Source organism: Pelophylax lessonae (genome assembly GCF_965119305.1).
Source record: "Pelophylax lessonae genome assembly, chromosome: 2".
NCBI classification, from domain to species: domain Eukaryota; kingdom Metazoa; phylum Chordata; class Amphibia; order Anura; family Ranidae; genus Pelophylax; species Pelophylax lessonae.
This window is the reverse complement of record NC_138769.1, coordinates 730,504,486-730,527,149: the sequence shown is the minus strand read 5'-3', so window position 1 is coordinate 730,527,149 and position 22,664 is coordinate 730,504,486. Positions and strand designations below refer to the sequence as shown.

General features: G+C 45.0%; 1 protein-coding gene and 1 long non-coding RNA gene across 2 annotated transcripts in view; one reads left to right on the top strand and one right to left on the bottom strand.

Annotated features, from left to right (window-relative positions):
* HPX (hemopexin) overlaps positions 1-21,756 on the top strand; it is a 37,680-nt gene extending 15,924 nt beyond the window's left edge. The window contains exons 3-10 of the mRNA XM_082247738.1: positions 1,858-1,935; positions 5,007-5,149; positions 5,801-5,954; positions 11,536-11,751; positions 11,947-12,063; positions 13,430-13,560; positions 17,297-17,450; positions 21,388-21,756. Coding sequence (XP_082103864.1) covers positions 1,858-1,935; positions 5,007-5,149; positions 5,801-5,954; positions 11,536-11,751; positions 11,947-12,063; positions 13,430-13,560; positions 17,297-17,450; positions 21,388-21,605 — 1,211 coding nt within the window. The 3' untranslated portion in view covers positions 21,606-21,756. The remainder of the gene's footprint in view (positions 1-1,857; positions 1,936-5,006; positions 5,150-5,800; positions 5,955-11,535; positions 11,752-11,946; positions 12,064-13,429; positions 13,561-17,296; positions 17,451-21,387) is intronic.
* LOC309547757 lies at positions 18,618-21,440 on the bottom strand. Its single transcript, XR_014224981.1, has 2 exons — positions 21,307-21,440; positions 18,618-18,852 (listed from the first exon to the last, which is right to left on the bottom strand). It is a non-coding gene; the product is annotated as an uncharacterized lncRNA (long non-coding RNA).
* Positions 21,757-22,664: the final 908 nt, after the last annotated feature.

The following is a 22,664-nucleotide window of genomic DNA, read 5'->3' as shown; positions in this document are numbered from 1 at the left end:
CACAGCGCTGGGTACAGGACTACATAATACACAGAGCGCTGGGTACAGGACTGCAAAATACACAGAGCGCTGGGCACAGGACTACATAATATACAGGAGGGTGTTGGGCATAGAGTGCGGGGTTCAGAGGTTTGCTATGCACAGAGGACACTTCTGCCCCCACATCCATAGCTCACCTCTGCACCCTTCTCTCACACATTATCTCTGCAGTCACCTCTTAGCCCCTCCCCCACAACAGCTAAACTCTCCATCTCTCCATGCAGCTGCATCAGATCTGACCCCTCCTCCCCCACTGCCCTCACCTGTGTACAAAAAGCAAAAGCAGTTAGATCGTCCAACAGGGGGCGTTGGCATCTGAGCCACCAGTCTGTTTCTCAGCCAGCATGGGATGCCCGGTCTACATTATTCCGGCCCTGAATCCAGGGACAAAACTGGGGACAGACTTGGACCGAGGACAGTGTCCTCAATCCGGGGACAGACTTGGACCGAGGACAGTGTCCTCAATCCAGGGACTGTCCCCACGTCTGGTAACCCTACCTTAGAGCCACTAGATGGCACTTATGATCATAGGAAATAATCATAGTCATATTTGTGCAGTAAGATTTTTTATACAAAGACCTTGAAATGTTTAGTACGATCCTGGAAGGCATCGGGCAATCATTTTGGAAAGTCGATGGATGCATGGCCAGCCTATCACTCTTATCTTACAGTGCTGGGATCCTCAGCTTGATTGAAACCAAGGACATGATCGGCATGGAGTGTGTAGCACCTCCCTTGTTTGTTGGTTTTCTACCTAAAACATTTCAATAGGTTAAATGGCATCTGACCAAACCGGGCCCACATTGTCTATCCCCTGGCGAGCTTTATTCCAGGGGTTCAGCCTTCTCTGTACTGCGCTATGGAATAGGTTGGCACTATATACCAGTGATCGACCAATAACATTTTTTTGTTGCCGATACCGATATTTTGGCCAATGCATATCGGTATCAGCCAATATTCCCCGATATTTTTGTAAATTTTTTTTTTTTTTTGACAGGTACTCTTGTGGAGGGATCTGGGGCTCTAAAAGACCCCAAACCCCTCCTCTGCACTTAAAAGCATTCAAAACGCCAAGTTTGGCTGTTTTGAATGCTGTCATTTTTTTTAATCTGGCGCCAGACAGTACCCCGAAGTGATGTCACTTATGACATCACTTCCGTTTTTTTTGCATGGAGACCCGATCAGAGCCGAATGCAGCTTTGATTGGGTCTTCGGCGGCCGTGCAGGCTGGTTGCCTGGGTCTCCCGGTGGGACGGGAGACCCGGGCAAGCCGCGGAAGGCGGCGGGAGGGGGGGGACGTCCCCTCCCGCTCCTTGTAATGACAGCCGAGCGGCTTCTCAGCCGCATTGGTTGTCATTACAAGACAGCCGACCATCGGCTATGGACGCCGGTACCGGGGTGATGCCTCTAGCTGCAGGCATCACTCCGGTACAACACTTTCCCGAAATATCGGTAACCTCCGGGGCCGATTCTGATATATCAGGAAAAGTGCATATCGGCCTCCGATATATCGGCTTTGCCCATAATCGGTCGATCACTACTATATACATTTGAGGAATTAATATGTTTGGCTGTGGGTCCTGTACACACGGTGAGGGGAAATTGATGAACATCACATGCACTATTTTATTCTATCATTGTGTGCTGAAGCCTACGAATGGCTATGACGATCTTCACTGGTGAAATGCCAGTTGGATCATTTGGGTTTCATGTAAGAGTCTACGGCACAGCACGGGAAGATCGTTGTTACATTGTATTTAGATTGTGGTTGCGTTGCAAACTTAAGCCTCACTGTTGGCTCTCTGTGTCCTCCCCTAGGTTTGCCCGATCGTTGCACGGATGAAGGATTTGGTGCCATGGCACTGGATGATAAAGGAGTCATGTATTATTTCAGAGGTAACCAACTGCCGATTTCTGGTAATGAGATGTGCTCTGTGTAGTACAATGGAGGGTTTAGAATGCACGGAGCAGCATGGGGCATCTCAGAGCTGCCAATCAGATCAGCTGGTTAAAGTGGAATTCAGTTAGCATCCCTACTGAAGGACTGTTGAGCTAACACTTCAGGACTGGAAGGTTTTACCCCCTTAATGACCAGGCCATTTTTTGCGATTCGGCACTGCGTTATTTTAATGGACAATTGCGTGGTCGTGCGACACTGTGCCCAAATAAAAATGTCCTTTTTTTCCCACAAATAGAGCTTTCTTTTGGTGGAATTTGATCACCTCTGCGATTTTTATTTTATTTTTGCGTTATAAACAAAAAAGAGCGACAATTCTAAAAAACAAAAAAAAACAATATTTTTTACTTTCTGCTATATAACATTCCCAATTAAAAAAAAAAAAAAAAAAAAAATCGAATTTTTTCATCATTTTAGGCCAATTTGTGTTCTGCCATATATTTTTGGTAAATAAAAAATCCCAATCAGTGTATATTGATTGGTTTGCACTAAAGTTATCACGTCTACAAATTAGGGGAAAGATTTATGTCATTTTTTTAAATTTTTTTTACTAGTAATGGCGGTGATCAGTGGACTGCGACATTGCGGCAAACAGATCGGACACCTAACTGACATTTTTGACACTTTTGGGGGGGCAGTGACATTACTACAGTAATCAGTGCTAAAAATATGTACTGATACTGTAATAATGACATTGGCAGGGAAGGGGTTAAAACTAGGGGAATCAAAGGGTTAAATGTGTCCCTAGGGGGAGCTTTCTAACTGTGGGGGAACGAGCTTCCTGCATGAACACAGAAACCTGTGTTCTTAAATAAGAAGTACACAGGATCCCTGTGTTTTCATAACTGACAGAACAGCGGTCTGCCGCAGTATCTCACAAAAGTAAGTACACCCCTCACATTTTTTGTAAATATTTTATTCTATCTTTTCATGTGACAACACTGAAGAAATGACACTTTGCTACAATGTAAAGTAGTGAGTGTACAGCTTGTATAACAGTGTAAATTTGCTGTCCTCTCAAAATAACTCAACACACAGCCATTAATGTCTAAACTACTGGCAACAAAAGTGAGTACACCCCTAAGTGAAAATGTCCAAATTGAGCCCAAAGTGTCAATATTTTGTGTGGCCACCATTATTTTCCAGCACTGCCTTAACCCTCTTGGGCATGGAGTTCAGCAGAGCTTCACATGTTATCGCTGGAGTCCTCTTCCCCTCCTCCATGACGACATCACAGAGCTGGTGAATGTTAGAGAGCTTGCGCTCCTCCACCTTCCATTTGAGGATACCCCACAGATGCTCAATAGGGTTTAGGTCTGGAGACATGATTGGCCAGTCCATCACCTTTACCCTCAGCTTCTTTAGCAAGGCAGTGATCGTCTTGGAGGTGTTTGGGGTTGTTAATATGTTGAAATACCCAGTCTCCGAAGGGAGAGGATCATGCGCATGTCACAGTACATGTTGGCATTCATGGTTCCCTCAATGACTTGTAGCTCCCCAGTGATGGCAGCACCCATCTCATGCAGCCCCAGACCATGAAACTCCCACCACCATGCTTGACTGTAGACAAGACACACTTGTCTTTGTACTCCTCACCTGGTTGCCGCCACACACGCTTGACACCATCTGAACCAAATAAGTTTATCTTGGTCTCATCAGACCACAGGAGATGGTTCCAGTAATCTATGTCCTTAGTCTGCTTGTCTTCAGCAAACTGTTTGCGGGCTTTCTTGTGCATCATCTTCAGAAGAGGCTTCCTTCTGGGATGACAGCCATGCAGACCAATTTGATGCAGTGTGCGGCGTATGGTCTGAGCACTGACAGGCTGACCCCCCCCTCCCCTTCAATCTCTGCAGCAATGCTGACAGCACTCATACGTCTATTTCCCAAAGACAACCTCCGGATATGACGCTGAGCACGTGCATCCAACTTCTTTGGTTGACCATGGCGAGGCCTGTTCTGAGTGTAATCTGTCCTGTTAAACTGCTGTATGGTCTTGGCCACCGTGCTGCAGCTCGGTTTTAGGGTCTTGGCAATCTTCCTATTGCCTAGGCCATCCTTTTGTAGAGGAACAATTCTTTTTTTCAGATCCTCAGAGAGTTCTTTGCCATTAGGCGCATGTTGAAATTCCAGTGACCAGTATGAGAGAGTGAGAGCGATAACACCAAATTTAACACCCCTGCTCCCCATTCACACCTGAGACCTTGTAACACTAATGAGTCACATGACACCGGAGAGGGAAAATGGCTAATTGGGCCCAATTTGGACATTTTCACTTAGGGGTGTACTCACTTTTGTTACCAGTGGTTTAGACATTATTGGCTGTGTGTTGAGTTCTTTTGAGGGGACAGCACATTTACACTGTTATACAAGCTGTACACTCACTCCTTTACATTGTAGCAAAGTGTCATTTCTTCAGTGTTGTCACATGAAAAGATAGAATAAAATATTTACAAAAATGTGAGGGGTGTACTCACTTTTGTTAGATACTGTGTATATAGCGGCACAGTGGTGTAGTGGTTAGCACTTTCACCTAGCAGCAAGAGGGTCGCTGGTTTGAATCCCAACCACGACACTACCTGCCTGGAGTTTGCATGTTCTCCCTGTGCCTGGGTGGGTTTCCTCCGGGTACTCCAATTTCCTCCCACACTCCAAAGACATGCTGGTAGGTTAATTGGATCCTGTATAAAAAAAAAAAATTGTCCCTACTGTGTATGTATGTGAGTTAGGGACCTTAGATTGTAAGCTCCTTGAGGGCAGGGACTGATGTGAATGTATAATGTATATGTAAAGCGCTGCGTAAATTGACAGTGCTATATAAGTACCTGAAATAAATAAAATAAATTATATATATATATACTATATATATATTATAGATATTCATACAAGAGTATATATATATATATATATATATATATATATATATACTCTTGTATGAATATCTCTCTCTCTCTATATATATATATATATATTAATATATATTTCTATATATATGCTGAATTTCCCACAGGTGACTTCGTGTGGTTGGGATTTCATGGTCCTGCAAAACGGATAAATGAGACCTTTCAGGGCATGTCTGTACCTATAGATGCCGCCTTTCGCAACCACAACCAAGAGCACCCTCTGGAGCATCAAAGAATTTACCTGTTCAAGGTGAGTTCTGGCACCACAGCACACTCCACACAGCCTGTATGCTAATGCACTCACCATAGAACTCATCCCTTCTCTCTACATACCACAATCGGACTCCCCGTTCCAGGGACAGGTCTGGCACATTGATCCTTGATAAACTGCACCTTCACATACCGATTTATTTTCATCTTATATCCCATATTCATCAACTCCATCCAGTGGCCATAATGGGGTATTTTACTGATTGAGCTACTTCAGGAAAACACTGTACTAAATGGCCACTAGGTGGCGCTTACAATCATCGTGGGGATAATTCATTACAGTTGGGCGAATGCATATGACATCCATGCAGCTTTTTTTATATAAAGAATGTAAATTTCTAGATAAAACCTAGGAATCAGGGAAGGTAAAATTTAAGCAGATTAAACTTCAACTTTAAGAACAGTAAGAGAGAGTGGATCTCTTCATTGGGGACAGGAAAAAGAAAAAGCCACCAGGGGTTCTTGCCCTTACACACACCATCCAAGGGTTGTGGTGCAGTTCAGCTCCTGCAATCCTTGAAGACTTCCTGATAGGGGTGTGTGTAAATTTAATGGAGATGTCACACATTGTAACCTCAAGCTTCCTTTCTGATCCCCCCAATATGTTGGTGCTCCTCTCTGTGTCTTGCAGGGCTCAATGGTTTGGAGTTACTTCGAAGGGAAACTGGTGGCCGGCTTCCCGCGACTCATTAGTGAGGAGTTTCCAGGAATTCCAGACGATCTGGACGCCGCAGTAGAATGTCACAAGGGGGAATGCAGGACGGACAGTGTCCTATTTTTCAAAGGTGAGAAGGATGATGTGGGGCAGTTGAGGATTTTAGATGATTTTTTAAGTGTATCTAAGCCCGACGACAAAAAATGTCATATACTGCAGCTTACCAGTCCCCAGATGTGGTGGCTGCATTAGATTTCCTTTTTCAGGCTTTTTCGCCTTTTATTTTCAGCTGGTGATCCTGCCAGCAGGGCCGGGACAAGGGGTAAACAGAAGGGGTGGCTGCCCTGGGCACTGTGGTATTATGTGAAGTGGGGGGAGGGTGCTGCAAGGGGATTGGATGGAGGAAATTTGTGTTGGGAGGGGGGATGTGGGAAGAGAATTTGTGCTGGGAGGGGGGATTTGTTTTTTTTGTGCTAGAAGAGCTGATATGATAGAGGGGGGGGATTTGTGCTGGGGGAGAAATGTTGTGCTGGGGGGGGGGGGTTTGGGGGGGGGGTGAATTTGTGCTAGTAGAGATAGTTGGGGGGTATTTGTGCTAGTAGAGAAAATTTTGGGGGGGGGGGGGGACTTGTGCTAGGGGGAGAAATTGGGCGGGGGATTTGAGCTGGGAGGGGGGTCTGCAGTGACAGGGAGAGGATCTGTGCTCGGAGGGGCAATTTGAGGGGTAGAGGATTTGTGCTAGCAGGGGTCATTTTTTGGGAGAGAGGATTTGTTCTCGGGGGATTTGGAGAGAGGGTAGGAGCTGGGAAGGGGGGGATTTCAGCAGGCGGGGGCAGACAGGAGTTGTGCTGGGGGGGAATTTTTTTTTATTGGGGGGGGGGGTGTGAATTTGTGCTAGTAGAGATAATTGGTGGGTGTTTGTGCTAGTACAGCAAATTTGGGGGGAAGGACTTGTGCTAGGAGGGGAAATTGGGGGGGGGGATTGGTGCTGGGAGGGGGGTCGGAAAGTGACAGGAAGAGGATTTGTGCTCGGAGGGGAAATTTGAGGGGTGGAGGATTTGTGCTAGCAGGGGTAATTTTTTGGGAGAGAGGATTTGTTCTGGGGGATTTGAGGAGGGAGTATTTGAGCTGGGAGGGGGGATTTTAGTGGGGGGGGGCAGATGTGTATGTGGGGAGGTGAAATTTAAGGGGGTAAGCATGCACATTAGTCCCTGTTTTGTTCTTTTTTGGGGGGGGGTTTGCTGACATAATGCACATACATCTTGGAGGGGGGGGGGCAGTTTGGTATGCACTCCCTGGGCTCTAAAAGTCCTTGCCCCGGCACTGCCTGCCAGTAACACACTTAGGGTGACAACACTCCCTGTACTGTTTCTGTGCAGGTGCAGCATTTTCGCCCTAGAACAGGACGTATGTCAGGGCTACAGAACATCTCCCTGTCTCCTCATCCCCGTAACAGATACCTGGGATTCTGGAACAATGAAATTCTGTCTCTACCTTTCCAGAAATTAGCCTGACCAATGCCAAGGTGCTACATCCCTGATACTGTTTAAGGAAAATCTGGATTTTTTTAGGCACCAATTAAGCCAACAAATTGTTAAAAAAATTACAAAAATATTTTATTGATCATCAGATAAAAAGAAGAAACTTAGAAAAAAAAAACAATTTGGCTGATAAATAGTGTAACGGAACCGTAACCCATGCTGTACTTGTGGACTTCTGTCAGTATACAGCTTCCTCCCAGTCGTGAACATGGATATTAGATTTTCCAGTCGCCCCCCCATACAAAGCTAGCCGACAACTTAGCTTGTACTGGAATTCTCTTCTGCTATCCGGACCTTGGATCCCGTTGGAGGTTTAGATGTCCCAGACTGCAGGAAGCATCCCACCGCTTGCCACCAATTGGTGGAAAGCCCCGATGGAGTTCGGCCACCAGAGATGTTCTCTTCCCCCTAGTGGGAGGGATACTTTAGAGTAGAGCAGGAACCGCTCTTATAAGAGCGAGTGATTTAGCGATCCAAGCAGAAGAGCGAGAGAGCAGGTATAGCCTTCTCCCACAAACATGAGATGAGACTCTATGTTGAGGGTAAGCAGGAACTGTTTATTGAACCCACTCACACACATTATAAACACTATCAGGTCAGGTGAGTCTGATTACTAGGGATCGACTGATTATCGGCAATGCCGATATATCGAGGGCAGCTCTGCACTTTCCCCGATATATCGGAATCCGCCCCTGAGGTTACCGATATTGGCGATAATTCGGGAAAGTGCTGTACCAGAGTGATGCCTGCAGCTAGAGGCATCACCCCGGTACCGGCGTCCATAGCCGATGGTCGGCTGTCTTGTAATGATAACCGATGTGCTGTCATTAGAAGGAGCGGGAGGGGATGTCTCCCCCCTCCAGCCGCCTTCCGCAGCTCGCCCGCGTCTCCCATCCCACCGGGAGACCCAGGCATCCTACCTGCACGGCCGCCGAAGAGAAGCCCCGATCAAAGCCGCATTCGGCTCTGATCGGGTCTCCAGGTAAAAAAAACCGGAAGTGATGTCATGACATCACTTCCGGGTACTCGGCGGCAAATTTTAAAAAATGCAAGCATTCAAAACAGCCAAACTTGGCGTTTTAAATGGTTTTAAATGCAGAGGAGGGGTTTGGGGTCTTTTAGACCCCCAGATCTCTCCACCAGAGTACCTACGAAAAATAAAAAATAAAAAAATAAATGTTTTTTTAAATGTCCGAAAATATCGGCCAATATCGGCCGATACCGATATCCGATGACCAAAATATCGGTATCGGTATTGGCACTAAAAAAATGATATCGGTCGATCACTACTGATTACATTATCATATGCAGATGATATTTTATACAGAAATAGAATTAACCTGAACTAATTATCTAGCCATCTGGACAGAAACAATATGTGAGTTCATTAACAATTAACAATGGGACAGACAGGCTTAACAGAATCCACATCACACCTCAATACTCAGACAGTATTAGCATATTTAACGATGTGTGGAAGACAGGTGGTTGAGCTGATGATATTACCAATCTGCTAGGGGTCCGACTGTTCAGTTGTTTGTTCGGTAGATGAATAAAGTGAACATAAAATGAAATAGAAGGCAAGGTCCCAAAACTCATGGGAGAATTAAACAAAGGGGTTTACAATCCAGGGGCAGGGGGATCCGTCACAAATAGCTTGATGTTCTTCAACACATAAAGACAAACCTTTATTTCTTAATATACTGTACATAGGCTGCTATAATCGCCACAATTTTGTATATAGGCTTCAACGCGTTTCAATTTCCACAAATCTTCATCAGGAAAAAGTTGGTAGTTGGTCTGAAATACAGATGTACTACTTTATAATATCCTCACACATACAAACAAAACGTATATAACATGATATAGTACCCCACTACCCCACCGATCTTACATAAAAACTGATACAACATCAACACTGATCAGTCAATGGAATGTGTCCATATGTCACAAAAAAATAATAATAATTTTTAGTTTAATTGGTGCCTAAAAAGTCTCAGTCCGGGTTTTCCATTTTCCTTAAGCGTTCTACCATTCATCCGCTGTACCTGGCTGTCCCACAAATCCATATGATACCAATATCCTCAACAGCCCTGAATCTGGTTCTATTAAATTACTGGTAGTGTGTTCCCTGGCCCCCAGTGTTAGACTGACAGCAATAAAGGCCATCCTGCCCTCCATCCCCCAGTCTAAGCTCTGCTGTGCTGAGAGTGCTGAGAGTAACTGCAGGCAGTTTAGAATACAGTTTCAAGTGGAAAAACTAGCTGTCTGTAAACAAATGAATTAAATAATATTTTATCATATGTGCATCGCAGGTATTTTTAATGTCTGTAAAACTATCCTGGGTAAAATAGGAGACTGCAATTGCTGGATTCCTGAAAATGCTAGTTGTCTGGCTGACTTTAATGAGCCAGTCCACCCAAATCTGTAATCTTTAAAATAAAAAGTAAAAAAAAGACCAAAACCCATTACAACATATTAAACCAGCTGGCAGTTCCTTTTATGTATCAGGGACTCTATTGGCAAAATCTTTTTGCTGAGTTCCTGGGTCTGTACACCTTTTGTGCCGACCATAAGGGGTTCCCATCATCCCTTTGCTAAGTTCCCGGGTCTGTACACCTGCTGAGCCCATTATGAGGGGTTCCCGCCATACCTGTGCTGAGTTCCCGGGTCTGTACACCTGCTGAGCCCATTATGAGGGGTTCCCACCATCCCTGCGCTGAGTTCCTGGGTCTGTACACCTGCTGTACCCATTATGAGGGTTCCCACCATTCCTGCCCTGAATTTCCAGGTCTTCACACCTTCTGTGCTCATTATGCAGGGTTCCCACCATCTCTGCTAAACTTTTTATTTCATAACATAGAAAACAAGTGTGCGCAGATACTCAAAACTCCCAGGTATACAAGAATAGATTAGAGGAATTATGGCAGCGAGATCCTGCTGATGGGAGCATGGGCGTCCGCAGAACTTTTTTCAGGGGGAGGCATAATTTTAAGGTCACCCATGCTCCGCCCCTTTTCAACAATGTCATGAAGGGGAGGGGCTTAGTTATTATACTTATTTTGAGTATTTTCCCTTAAAGCATGTTATACAGCACAGTGCTTTGCTGTGTAATTTGGCCCCTTCTATCACCTAAAATACCTGGCTGATCCTGCCTGGCTATGTCCTCCCCTCTGTAAACTGACCACGGTATACCATGGCTGCTGAGCCCTGACACCGTGGTCGGTTTACGTGCTTCCATCATCCGCAGCCCTCCTGTTCTCCTCTGTCCTCTCTCCCCCCTCCCTCCCTGCCTGTCTACTCCTGTGTCAGTACCCACACCCCCTCCTCTACTGCTGCTGTAGTTTCATTTAAAGTTTCATATCCTGTCTACAGTCTGTTTAATAATCCTGTGTGCCCCTGTGTCTGTTTTTTATAAAAAATAAGCCATTATTTACAAGTATAGAGTGCCACTCGCCGCTCAAGTGACCCGCCACCTCTCTCCTCCTCTCCTCTTCTCCTCCTTCTCCCCTCCCAACTGACATCAGTGAGGAATCCTTGGCCCCACCCGCTGCAGGCAGCTGTCAGCCGGAGAGAGCCGCTGGTCACGTGAGCGGCGCTCGGCCCTCTGAAAACTGGTAAAGAACAGCTTATTTTTTTAAAACAGACACACAGGCACACATGATTATTAAACAGAACAGACAGGATGGTATAAAGTGGCTTAACAACCACTTAAAAGGGGAAGTTGAGATTCCAAGGGGGGGGCATTTGCCCCCCCTTACCCCTACCTGCGGATGCCCATGGATGGGAGTGTTCAAGACATAAAAAAAACAAGACGCAATGAAAGGACAAGCTGGGCACCCAGTAAGAAGGTCCAGTGGGCTACACCTATAACTAATTACCATTTTTGGATGGACAAACATTTTATGTAGTCGACTGTAATTATTATCTTTACCCTCCCTCTTAGATTGTAAGCTCTAACTTTAATTCCTACTGTATTAAAGCGTATTGTATTTGTACTGTCTTCCCTCAAGTTGTAAAGCACTGCGTAAACCGTCTGCGCTATATAAATTCTATATAATAATAAAAATGCTCTGTCACATTTTAGTTAGTTTCTTCCTCAGCAATGGGATTGTGTATATTTATCAGTGTCGGGAGTGGCGCTGACGCTCTCTCTTGCTTCTTGCCCAGATGACAAGGTCTATGTATACAGCTCTAAGGAGGACCCGGCGGTGAAGCAAAAGACCTGGACCAATCTGGGACCTTGTACAGCGGCTGTCAGATGGATGGAGAAATATTACTGCTTCAATGGCATCAACTTCACCAGATTCGATCCAGTGACTGGAGAGAGGCTATCTCCCCGACCATTGGACACAAGAGACTATTTTGTGCGATGCCCTGGCAGAGGTGAGATAAACAGGAGATTGAGAGGATCCAAAATGATCTTGTTTAAACCTGTCCTTTTCTTTTATGCCAGGCTCTCCATAGACGAGCTCTAAATAATGTAGTTCTATCTGTTGCTAAAGTAAGCAGACAGTACAGAGAGTCATGAGCCCCACCAAGATGGCACCTCTCACCTCTTGCCCGCTTCTCTTCCAACAGGACATGCACATGCTGCCCGGCAGAATGCTACCCATATGGCTATCATAAATCGCTGCAGCAATCGTTCATTCGAAGCTTTCAGCTCAGATGACAAGTCCCGAACATACGCCTTCCGAGGTGAGATCTCTCTTACCTGTGCTGGGTGTCAGTAGATCATTACTTGTGGTACCTAGCTCTGAACACCTATAGAGGTCTTCTGTCCTGAGTGGGTGTAGGTCAACAGAAGTCTTCTGTCCCAAGTGGGATTAGATCTCTTACTGGGAGTAGATCACTGAGGGTCTTATCTCCTTACTGGGAGTAGATCACTAAAGGTCTTCTCTCCTTAGTGGATGTAGATCACTAGAGCTCTCTGGTCTTTAGTGGGAATAGATCACCAGAGGTCTCCGGTCCTCAGTGGGAATAGATCACCAGAGGTCTCTGGTCCTCAGTGGACATAGATCACTAGAGGTCTCTGGTCCTCAGTGGACATAGATCACTAGAAGTCTTCTGTTCTTAGTGGGTGTAGATCACTAGAGGTTTCCTGTCCTTAGTGGGAATAGATCACCAGAGGTCTCCGGTCCTCAGTGGGCATAGATCACTAGAGGTCTCTGGTCCTCAGTGGACATAGATCACTAGAGGTCTCTGGTCCTCAGTGGGCATAGTAGATCACTAGAGGTCTCCGGTCCTCAGTGGGCATAGATCACTAGAGGTCTCCAGTCCTCAGTGGGCATAGATCACTAGAGGTCTCCGGTCCTCAGTGGGCATAGATCACTAGAGGTCTCCGTTCCTCAGTGGGCATAGATCACTAGAGGTCTCCGGTCCTCAGTGGGCATAGATCACTAGAAGTCTTCTGTTCTTAGTGGGTATAGATCACTAGAGGTTTCCTGTCCTTAGTGGGTGTAGATCACTAGAGGTCTAGTGTCATGAATGAGAGTAGATCACTAGGTCTCCGGTCCTGAGTGAGAGTAGATCACTAGTGATCTCCTGTATGAATGAGAGTAGATTTCTTGAGGTCTCCCATCTTAAGTGAGAGATATCATGATTTAGGGGTAAGATGTGCTTTTCTTAAAGCATATTTAAACCCAAGAACGAAAGTGTAATATATTCACTTCAAGACACCTCTCCCCCTTATCTTCTCCAAGACATTGGGTGGAGGTGTTCTGTAGTTCATACAGAAAGAGGAAAAAAATACTAACTGATAAGAGTCAGCAGAAGGAGGAAGCACAGAAATATATTTGGTTATATTTGCATAGATCCTTTTTGTGACTGGTGTAGAGCAGTGGTCCTCAACTCCGGTCCTCAGGGCCCACTAACAGGCCAGATTTTAAGTATTACCTTGGGGAGATGCAGACTAGAGTACTGCAATCACTGAGCAGCAAATGATATCACCTGGGATGTATTTCAGTTATCTTGCAAACCTGGCCTGTTAGTGGGCCCTGTAGGCCAGGGTTGAGGACCACTGGTGTAGAGGTTTGATGACACAGTATCTTCTCCCTCTTGGCAGATGGCTGGTACTTCCGCCTGGACACCAGTAAGGATGGCTGGCATCCATGGCCTCTTAGTCACACATGGAAGACCCTGGAAGGAGTGGTGGATGCTGTCTTCTCATTCAGGAACCATATGTACTTTATTCAGGTGAGTCTGAGTGTCCTCCATCTAATGTCAGCAGGACAAAGTTTGTCAGCCAATATAGTTAAAGGATGACTCTACCTTTGGTAAAATTCTCCTTTTAATGCATATCTTCCCCAGAGTGCTGCTGACCATATCTAACACTTAATTTAGTCCCCATTCCAGCAACTGTACCTAAGGAATACTTCTCCATTAACTCAGGTTGGGCTCAGTGCCACATGACCACTGCCATGCATTGCCTTCAAGTCTTGTACTTAATGGCTATCATGCGACCGCCGCCATGCAGTGTGTTCAGGTCTTGCACTCAAGATGGCTATCATGCGAAAAAGATTCCAGCTTCATTTCATTGAATATTTAGAATATTGAATTTCTAGTGGTGCCCTGTGCAAAAAAAAAAAAGAGTCTCCTCGGTGCCATCACAGCTGCCCAGGCCATGGAGATTGACGTGAACTAATTGGCCAATGTCCATTTACCACCTGGAGATCTCTGGAAATTCATTGCAGAAGGACATGCTGCAGGGGCGTAACTACAGGGGTTGCAGGGGTTGCAATCGCTACCGGGCCCCATGCTCCAGGGGGCCCGGTAGCAAACCAGTGGGTGAACTTCCAGGATCGCAAAGGTCACACTTGCGACCGGACCCTGGCATTGCACCACTGTGGGGAGGCCCCAAGATTGCAGGAAGGGGGCCCACAAGATTGCAGGAAGGGGGCCCACTGCAGAACTTGTGAAAGAATCCTGCTGCGGGACCGTAATAAAAGGCCATGCAACAAGTGTAAAGAGCCCCAGGATTAGTGGGAAGAGCCCTGGGTTTGAAGGTAAGGGCCCCGGCCAGGGGTCTGGGGGGCCCTTCATGGTTTCTTGCATCAGGGCCCTGAAGGTTCTAGTTACGCCTCTGACATGCTGGACACCCAGTAAGAAGTGCATGCACTCTGAACCACCACATGTCATGAGGTCTGGTCCTCTACTGGGAGTATAAGAAATTAAGGTAGCAACTGGGTAGAGGAAGAGTCTCCTTAATGAAGCTACTGAACATTTCTTTTCAACCAAAAGTTCCATTTTGACCAGTGACCAGTGTGTTGCTTATAATATATCCTTTAAACTTTTCTTCAGTGAGGGAAAACCTGCCTCCACCCTTTCTTTGGCACCATCTATTGCACATTACACTATCCTTCCATTACCACAAAAAGTTAAGGCAACATAACTGTGCAATGCTAACCATTCCACACAACGTCATGAAGTTGTCTTATTTGGCTCCTAAAGTTTGTTGGCTTGATCTCCCAGGGCAAGGTTAGGGAAGATTTAAGCACACATCTATCTTCCAAAGAGACCTGCTACATGTGCTAGTCTCTCTGTTAGAGAAATGGCCATGCTACTACTGGCAACTTTGCCAGTACTTCCCATGGCCGCAATAGACTCAGGCCATATACTCATTCACTGGCCTATAAAAGAATTCTGCTCAGCCCATCAAATTGCTGGATTGTCTTCAGCTCCTCCTGTTTCCTGAGCGTTGCTACTTCCTGGATTCCAGTTTGACCCGGCTTGTTCCTGACCTGTCTGCTCTCTCTCCTTGCTTTTGACCCTCGGCTTTGTCTGACCATCCCTGCTCCAGTTTGGCTCTCCAGTTATCTGACCTCGGCTTGGCTCACGGACTTGCCTCCTGTCTACCTGCCCTCCAGTACCTGATCTCGGCTTTCCCACAGACTTGTCTGCTTCTGGCCTTACTGCTACACCTTTGGCTTGCACCTGTTGCAGCTTCCTGCCGAGCCCTGTGTTTGACCCCCGGCCGGTCTTACACCCACTGCCTGGTTGTTCCTGGTTCCTCCTTGGACTGTCCGGTGTATTCCTGCCCAGCACTCTGCCAGAGACCGCCTGCCTACCATCAGGACCCTGCCGGCAACCAGTGCTTCTGTGGGCGCTACACCCTCTGTCTCAACCCCAGGGGTGTGCCGCACTCAACCGCAAGGGGAGCATCTCGGCCTCGGATCAGGTAAGTGACACTCTCCCTTTGTAAGTCTCTGCACCGTGCTGTAGTACTCACACTGTCTTTCTTGTTCCTGCTGCCTCTCAGGGAAGACTCCTTTCAAGCTTCTCCTGCTGTCAGGATCCTCCCAGGCCAGCACCTGAGCCCTGGCCTCAGGCAGAGCAGCCCCCCCTCTCCGACTAGGAGGTTCACCTCAAGGGCCACCGACAGTCCCCTCAGCACTCCATCTCCATCTTCCATGCAACTCCCTTGCTGGCATGACTCATTTATATTTAGGGGATCACTTAGTCCCCTGCCATGTCCACCGCCTGGGGACTGGCTAAACTCCCCTAAATATGCAGAACAACCCTCCTAGCCTCCGCCCTCTAGCTTCCAGATTGTTCTCAAACTTTCCAGAACCAGGGGGTAGCACAAGAGAGCTGTAATTCATAAATAGATTTTGCATATTGCAGCCGGATTTGTGCACTTGTTGTAGCACTTTTGTACACATAATTTACAGTTGTATATCACGTTTATATATTTTTATTATTAATCATTATTTGCGCTGATAGTTATTTTGTTACATATGGCACCAGAGAGCTGCCTGTTTGAGTCATCCAGCCCTGAACTAAAATAACCCTGACCCAGATTAGGACTTATGGATTTTAAACATGAGTCTGAATGTCAATTTTCCAGCACTCACACTAGTAGCACACTACTGTATAGGGTGCTACATGTATGTTTTGATTAGAGAAGCACTGGACTCTAAAGTGTTGGCCCTATGGGCCAATACTAATATTGGGCTCATAGCCCTGAGTGAGGATATTTTTCAAGTTAAACAATGATCAGAGTGGGACTCATTGATTAGTCATTGACACATAGCAGGCATTATATAACTACAGGTACCTGTTCCCTAATGAAATCTGCGATCATAGCATCTTGCCGTGCAACTCTTCTAGCACCATCTTTCTTTGCGGCTCTAAGATTTCCCATGACATGATATGGAGAGATTCAGGGCAGTTGATGCTCGAAGGTGTAAAGTTGTACCGCTATAAACCATGGCCCTAACTTTGTTCTTCAATCAACAGAAATCTGTCCCTACCATGATAGAGCCAGTTGGCTGTGTTTGTCCCCCAGGCAAAAGGTTTCCAGTCCTCCCCTGATTTGGATCACTTATAGTGAAGACAATTCTCCATTCATCCTTTTGTCAGTCTCATCCTTTTCCATCCATCCAGTTTCAGAATTTTGTCTTTTCCCTTTGTCCTTATCACCTGCATTTGTTGGATTCCTTCATTCACCCCATTGACTCCTCCTCACCTCCCTTTTGGGCTACTTTATTCACCTTATGGACTCCTCTCATCTTCTCTTGTTGGACTCCATCATTCTCCCCATGGATACCACCTTACTTCCCCATGTTGGACTCCTTCATTCACCCCATGGACTCTTCCTTACCTCCCCATGTTGGACTTTTTCATTCACCTCCCTTCCTCACCTCCCATTGTTGGACTCTATTATTCACCCTATTGACTCCTCCTTACCTCCCCTAATTGGACTCTTTTATTTACCCTAACAGCGCTCTAAAATTGACTATTTCATATGAGTTAGCTAACAATGTTCAAGCTTTCAAAATGCATTTGTTTCTTTATTAAGTATAATGTCAATCTAAGAAACCTAATGTGATTCAAAAAATTGCATCACCTTAGCGCCAAACCTTCAGCCTGCTATGTGTATAAAGCTGTGACCTGTCAAGTAACTTCCTATCTTCCTCTTCTCTCCCCCCAGGGGTCACAAGTGATCATCTACACAACTGATCAGATCTACATCCCAGTTGCCGGATATCCAAAGTCCATCCAGGAGGAGTGGGAGGTCCCGGGGATTACAGCAGTGGATGCCGCCTTCACCTGCCCCCATTCCAGTGACCTATATCTCATTAGAGGTAAGTGTCTCATTGCAAACACTGGGCAGATAGGTGCTTTATGTGTACACAGGTGGCATTGTCTTTACATGATTCCTGCAAAATATCTCAGTAAACTAAGAAACATTTATCAGTTATTTCTTTTATGTACATTATATTGTTCATTCTCTATTGCTAATTTTCCTATACTGAACATTAAACATCATTCCCCAGCAGCAACGTGGATATTTGAAATCCTAGCATACTGTAGGTAGATGGGAAGGGCAGCAGCTGGGGCAAATCACAATGAGCCCCATTCATCTAAGTGTCTGAAATAAGAAATGTAAAGTTTCAAAAACCAGAGCATACTGACAACAGGTCCAGAACACAATAGCGGCTCTAGAAGAAGCAATGCCATCTTTTTGCAATGAAGTACCTCTACTTCCTAATTGCCTAATCAGTAATATGGACACCACCAGAGTGTCTCTGTCAGGCCTGTTAGTAAGAATCTGGTCATGTGTGTCTCCTTGGATATGTTTGTAAGATCCTGCCACGTGCCGGCCTTGTTGGACTTTCACTAGTCTAAGGGGCGCTAGTCTAAGCATCTGTGTCTATCATTTACCTATATAGGAGACTGGGTTGAGCATGGTGGACTATTTTGTTTGTGAGCAATGCATTAAGGATCTAATCACTGATAGGGACTGGTAGTGTTCTACTAAGGATCTGGTAATTGATGGGGACTGGTAACAATCCAGTAAAGATCCAATCATTGACGAGGACTCTAATGCCTCGTTTCCACTGAGCGGAACGGTTCGGGTCGGTACAGTTTGGAAGGGTTAGAATGGTCCGGTCTATTCAGGTGAGTGTTTCCACTGCAAGTCGGGCCACCAGGGACCATGCGGGGTTTACACCAAATGAGGTGTTTGTTTTGCTCTTTCATTTGAAGTGAGCATTGAAGTTTTCCTGTCCACCAATCAGTGGAATCTATCGTGTGACGCCAGTAGCTTCGCCCTAACCGTACCGTACCATTTCCTATGGCCCTACATCTGAAGCAGGACCAGGAATGGTGCGGTTTGGTTCGGTTGTATGGGCCACTTTCATAATGGAAACACTCAAATTAGCGTACTGTACCGAACCGACCCGAACCGATCCGCTCAGTGGAAACGAGGCATTAGTGATCCAGTAAGGATGTAATCATTGATAGGGACATGTCGTGATTCTGTAAGGATTTAGTAATTGATGGTTATTTATTTGTAGTTATTCAGTAGGAGGCTAATCACTGATGGAAACATATAGTCATCTAGTAAGGATTCAGTAATTGATGGTGACCGGTGTCACTGGTGAGGATCTAATTATTGATGGGGACTTGTAGTAATTCAGTATGAATCTAAAAATTATTGAGGACTTATAGTTATTAAGTAAGGGTCTAATCATTGATGGGGACCTGTTGTGATCTACCAAGGATATGGTAATTGATGGGAACTGGTAGCGATCCAGTAAGGATCTAATCATTAATGGGGACTCTTAGTGATCCAGTAAGTATGTAATCATTGATGGGGACTTGTAGTGATTCTGTAAGGGTTTAGTAACTGATGGTTATTTATTTGTAGTTATCCAGTAAGGGGCTAATCACTGATGGAGACATATAGTCATATAGTAAGGATTTAGTAAGTGATGGTGACTGGTGTCACTGGTGAGGATCGAATTATTGATGGGGACTTGTAGTGATTTAGTACGAATCTAAAAATTGATGGGAACTGCTAGTGATCCAGTAAGGATCTAATCATTAGCGGGGACTGGTAATGATCCAGTAAGAATCCAAATCAATGATGAGGATTGGTAGTGATCCAGTAATGATTTATTTATTGATGGGGACTGGTAGTGATCCAGTAAGGATCTAATTATTGATAGGGACTGGTAACGATCCAGTAAGGATCTAACCATTGATGAGGGCTGGTAGTGAATCACTAAGGATCTGGTCATTGATGGGGACTGGTAGTGATGCGGTATGAATATTAATTAATAGGGACTGGTAGTGATTCAGTAAGGATCTAATCATTGGTGGGGGCTGGTAGTGATCCAGTAAGGATCTAATCATCAATGGGAGCTAGTAGTGATTAGGGATGATCGAACGGTTCGGGTCCACCATCGGTTCGGCCCGAACATTGGGTGTTTGAGGTTCGGCCGAATTTAGAACTTTTTGCCCAAAAAGTTCGGACTTCGGCAACCAGAACCGACCAAAATGCAATGCTTCAGGAAATGGGCTTTAAAAGCCCGTGATTGGACCAGAACCATTAGCAAAAGCCAATTGAGGGGGCAGAAGAATGCTAGGAATGTGATTGGAGTGACTAGGGGGTCCCTAGACCAATCATTAGTGAATACGCCCCCCAGTATATAAGATCGCCCCCGCCATATTCCTAGCATTGTTATACTGGACATGGAAGAGAGTGGAAGAAGTTCTGTTAATTTTACTTTAAAAGTGTCATTTAGCTATTTTTAGTGTGAGGAAAGGGATATATAGTGTAGTTAGAGTGCTCCTTTACACTTAAGTTAGTTTCAAAAATTTAGTTTCTGTAGGGAAAGTGTTAAGTGTAAAGGGACCGTAGTGTAGTGTAGGGTTAACTGACAGTGACTGCTATGGAAGGGTGACAAAACCCTTCCATAGCAGGGTGACCGCTATAGAGAAATGATCATTTCTCTGAGTTGCTTCGGGACAGGCATATGGCTTCTCACCAGCCAAGCATTTTTCATGCTGCAGGGGCTGCCACTGCCAGTGCTTTTTTGAGGACATGTTTGATGTCAGACATGACATCTGAACATGTGTATAGGGGGTATATATACACATATATGTCTGTATATATACCCCTAGACATATATAGGTGTGATAGTAGCAGAAATATATGCTTGCGCTAATGAAATCATTTACAGTGATATATTTCTGCTACTATCACACCTATATATGGCTAGGTGTCTATATACATATAATTATGTGTGTATATATACCACTATACACAAGTTCAGATGTTTTGCCTGCCTCAAAAGAACCCAAAAAAATGCCAAAAAAAACGCTAGCGTCAAAAAAAAAATGTCCAGGTGTGTTTTTGCTGGCATTTTTTGGGGGGTTTTGGAGGCAGGCAAAACATCAGAACTTGTGTACAGTACCACTATACACAAGTTCAGATGTTTTTCCTGACTGCAAAGAACCCAAAAAAATGCCTTCTATTAAACCGGCAAGGTGTTACAGCAGCAAAGCCAACCTCCTGTGCTGAAAGTTTTCTAATACAAACAATCTTTTTTTATGGTTCTGGACATGCTACAGAGCTGAAACTTCACATGTACACTTTTTATATCCCCCAGATACGAAATCCAAAGTAAAAATCAAAAAATCTCTTTTTTTTTTTTATATTTTTCAATAATTGGCTTTTTTATCAAAAATGACAATTTTTAAGAACTTTTTTTTGTGTGATTAATAGTTAATGGGGCATGACCCAGAACCCTAGGCACTTTTTAGGGGCATTTATTGGGTTTTAGGGCTTAAAAATTTTGTTTTTTGATTACCGAAGTTCGGGTCCCATTGATTTCAATGGGGTTCTGAAATCCGGGCCGAACTTTCAGGAAGTTCGGATGTTCTGGCCGAACCAAACTTTTCAAAAGTTCGATCATCCCTAGTAGTGATCCAGTAAGGATCTAATTATTGATGGGGACTGGTAACGATCCAGTAAGGATCTAACCATTGATGAGGGCTGGTAGTGAATCACTAAGGATCTGGTCATTGATGGGGACTGGTAGTGATGCGGTATGAATATTAATTAATAGGGACTGGTAGTGATTCAGTAAGGATCTAATCATTGATAGGGACTGGTAACAATCCAGTAAGTATCTGGTCATTGATGGGTACTGGCAGTGCTTCAGTAAGGATCTAATCATTGATGGTGATGGGGCAGGCTTGGTGTGGGAGCTCACCTTCTCTCTTCTGCAGGTAACAGAATGTTCCTGGTGGACCTGAACACTCGAAAGCAGTCTGGAGCAGCCAAAACAATCATTCACTCGGAGGTGGACAGTGCAATGTGTAATGTTCATGGACTGTACATTTTTCATGGTCCTTCTTATTACCACTACAAGGATGCGGAGGAGCTACTAGCTGCCACAGAGGCCCCCTCTGCCGGGAACATCGCCTCCAACTTCTTGGACTGCTAGAGGAGAGTGAGGAGCCCACGTCACCCATCACAGATCTACACAGTGCACATATGGAGCTATTACCTGATTATTTAATTGCAATAACCCAGAGACATCCAACCGTAGTTTTATAACTATGAATGTCTAATAAAATGGAAAAATAAGACAAGTATCGTCTATAGTATCTATTTATTGGCAAGAACGTTTACTTTTAAACGCAATAAAAAAATGTATAATAATATTGTAAAAAAACACTAACACAGTCTAGAACCACTGTCTGCTTGTTACCTGACGTCTGCTCAGACTGAAGGAGGCAGCTCCGGTGTTGGGCAGGCCTTGTCATAACATGAGTACCCCCTTCTGCATCATTACACCATTGTAGGGTGCTGTAGTAAATCCCCCTAGGGCAGGGATCCTCAAACTATGGCCTTCCAGCTGTTGCAGAACTACACATCCCATTAGGCATTGTAAAACTCTGACATGCACAGACATGACAAGGCATGATGGGAATTGTAGTTCCTGAACAACTGGAGGGCCATAGTTTGAAGACCCCTGCCCTAGGGTGCAGGTCTGTTACACCCTGCATCCACATTATGTCCTCAGTCAATCTGGAAGACTGAGGACATCTTGTGGTGAGCATGAATTAGTGTGAGGAGCAGCAATGCAGTGGAGGTGAATTCTTCAGGTAGAGCTGAGGGACTGTTTAAAAAAATTGCCCAGAGTTGGGATTTATTCACTAAACCCCATTTCTAGATTGAGTCCTGTGTTAATCTCTGTACCCAAAGGTTTCAGCTAGGAGTTTGTTTGCTTCTGCCCTGTATTCAGTGAGCACTGGCTGTTTCCCTGTATTTCCAGTTCCTGTAATAACAAAGGTTTAGCTCATGCAGTAGTCTGCCATAATACAATAAAATGCCATGAAAAGATTTTTGAGCAAATTTTATTGGATTGTTACACAAATGCACAATACATAGTAGATACACAGCTTTGTGCCAGTTCTATTATATGACATCTCAGACGGTTACATGTTTCAGGACATAAATGGTACGTGAAGAGTGGTTATCTGGAGCACTCTAGAAACCA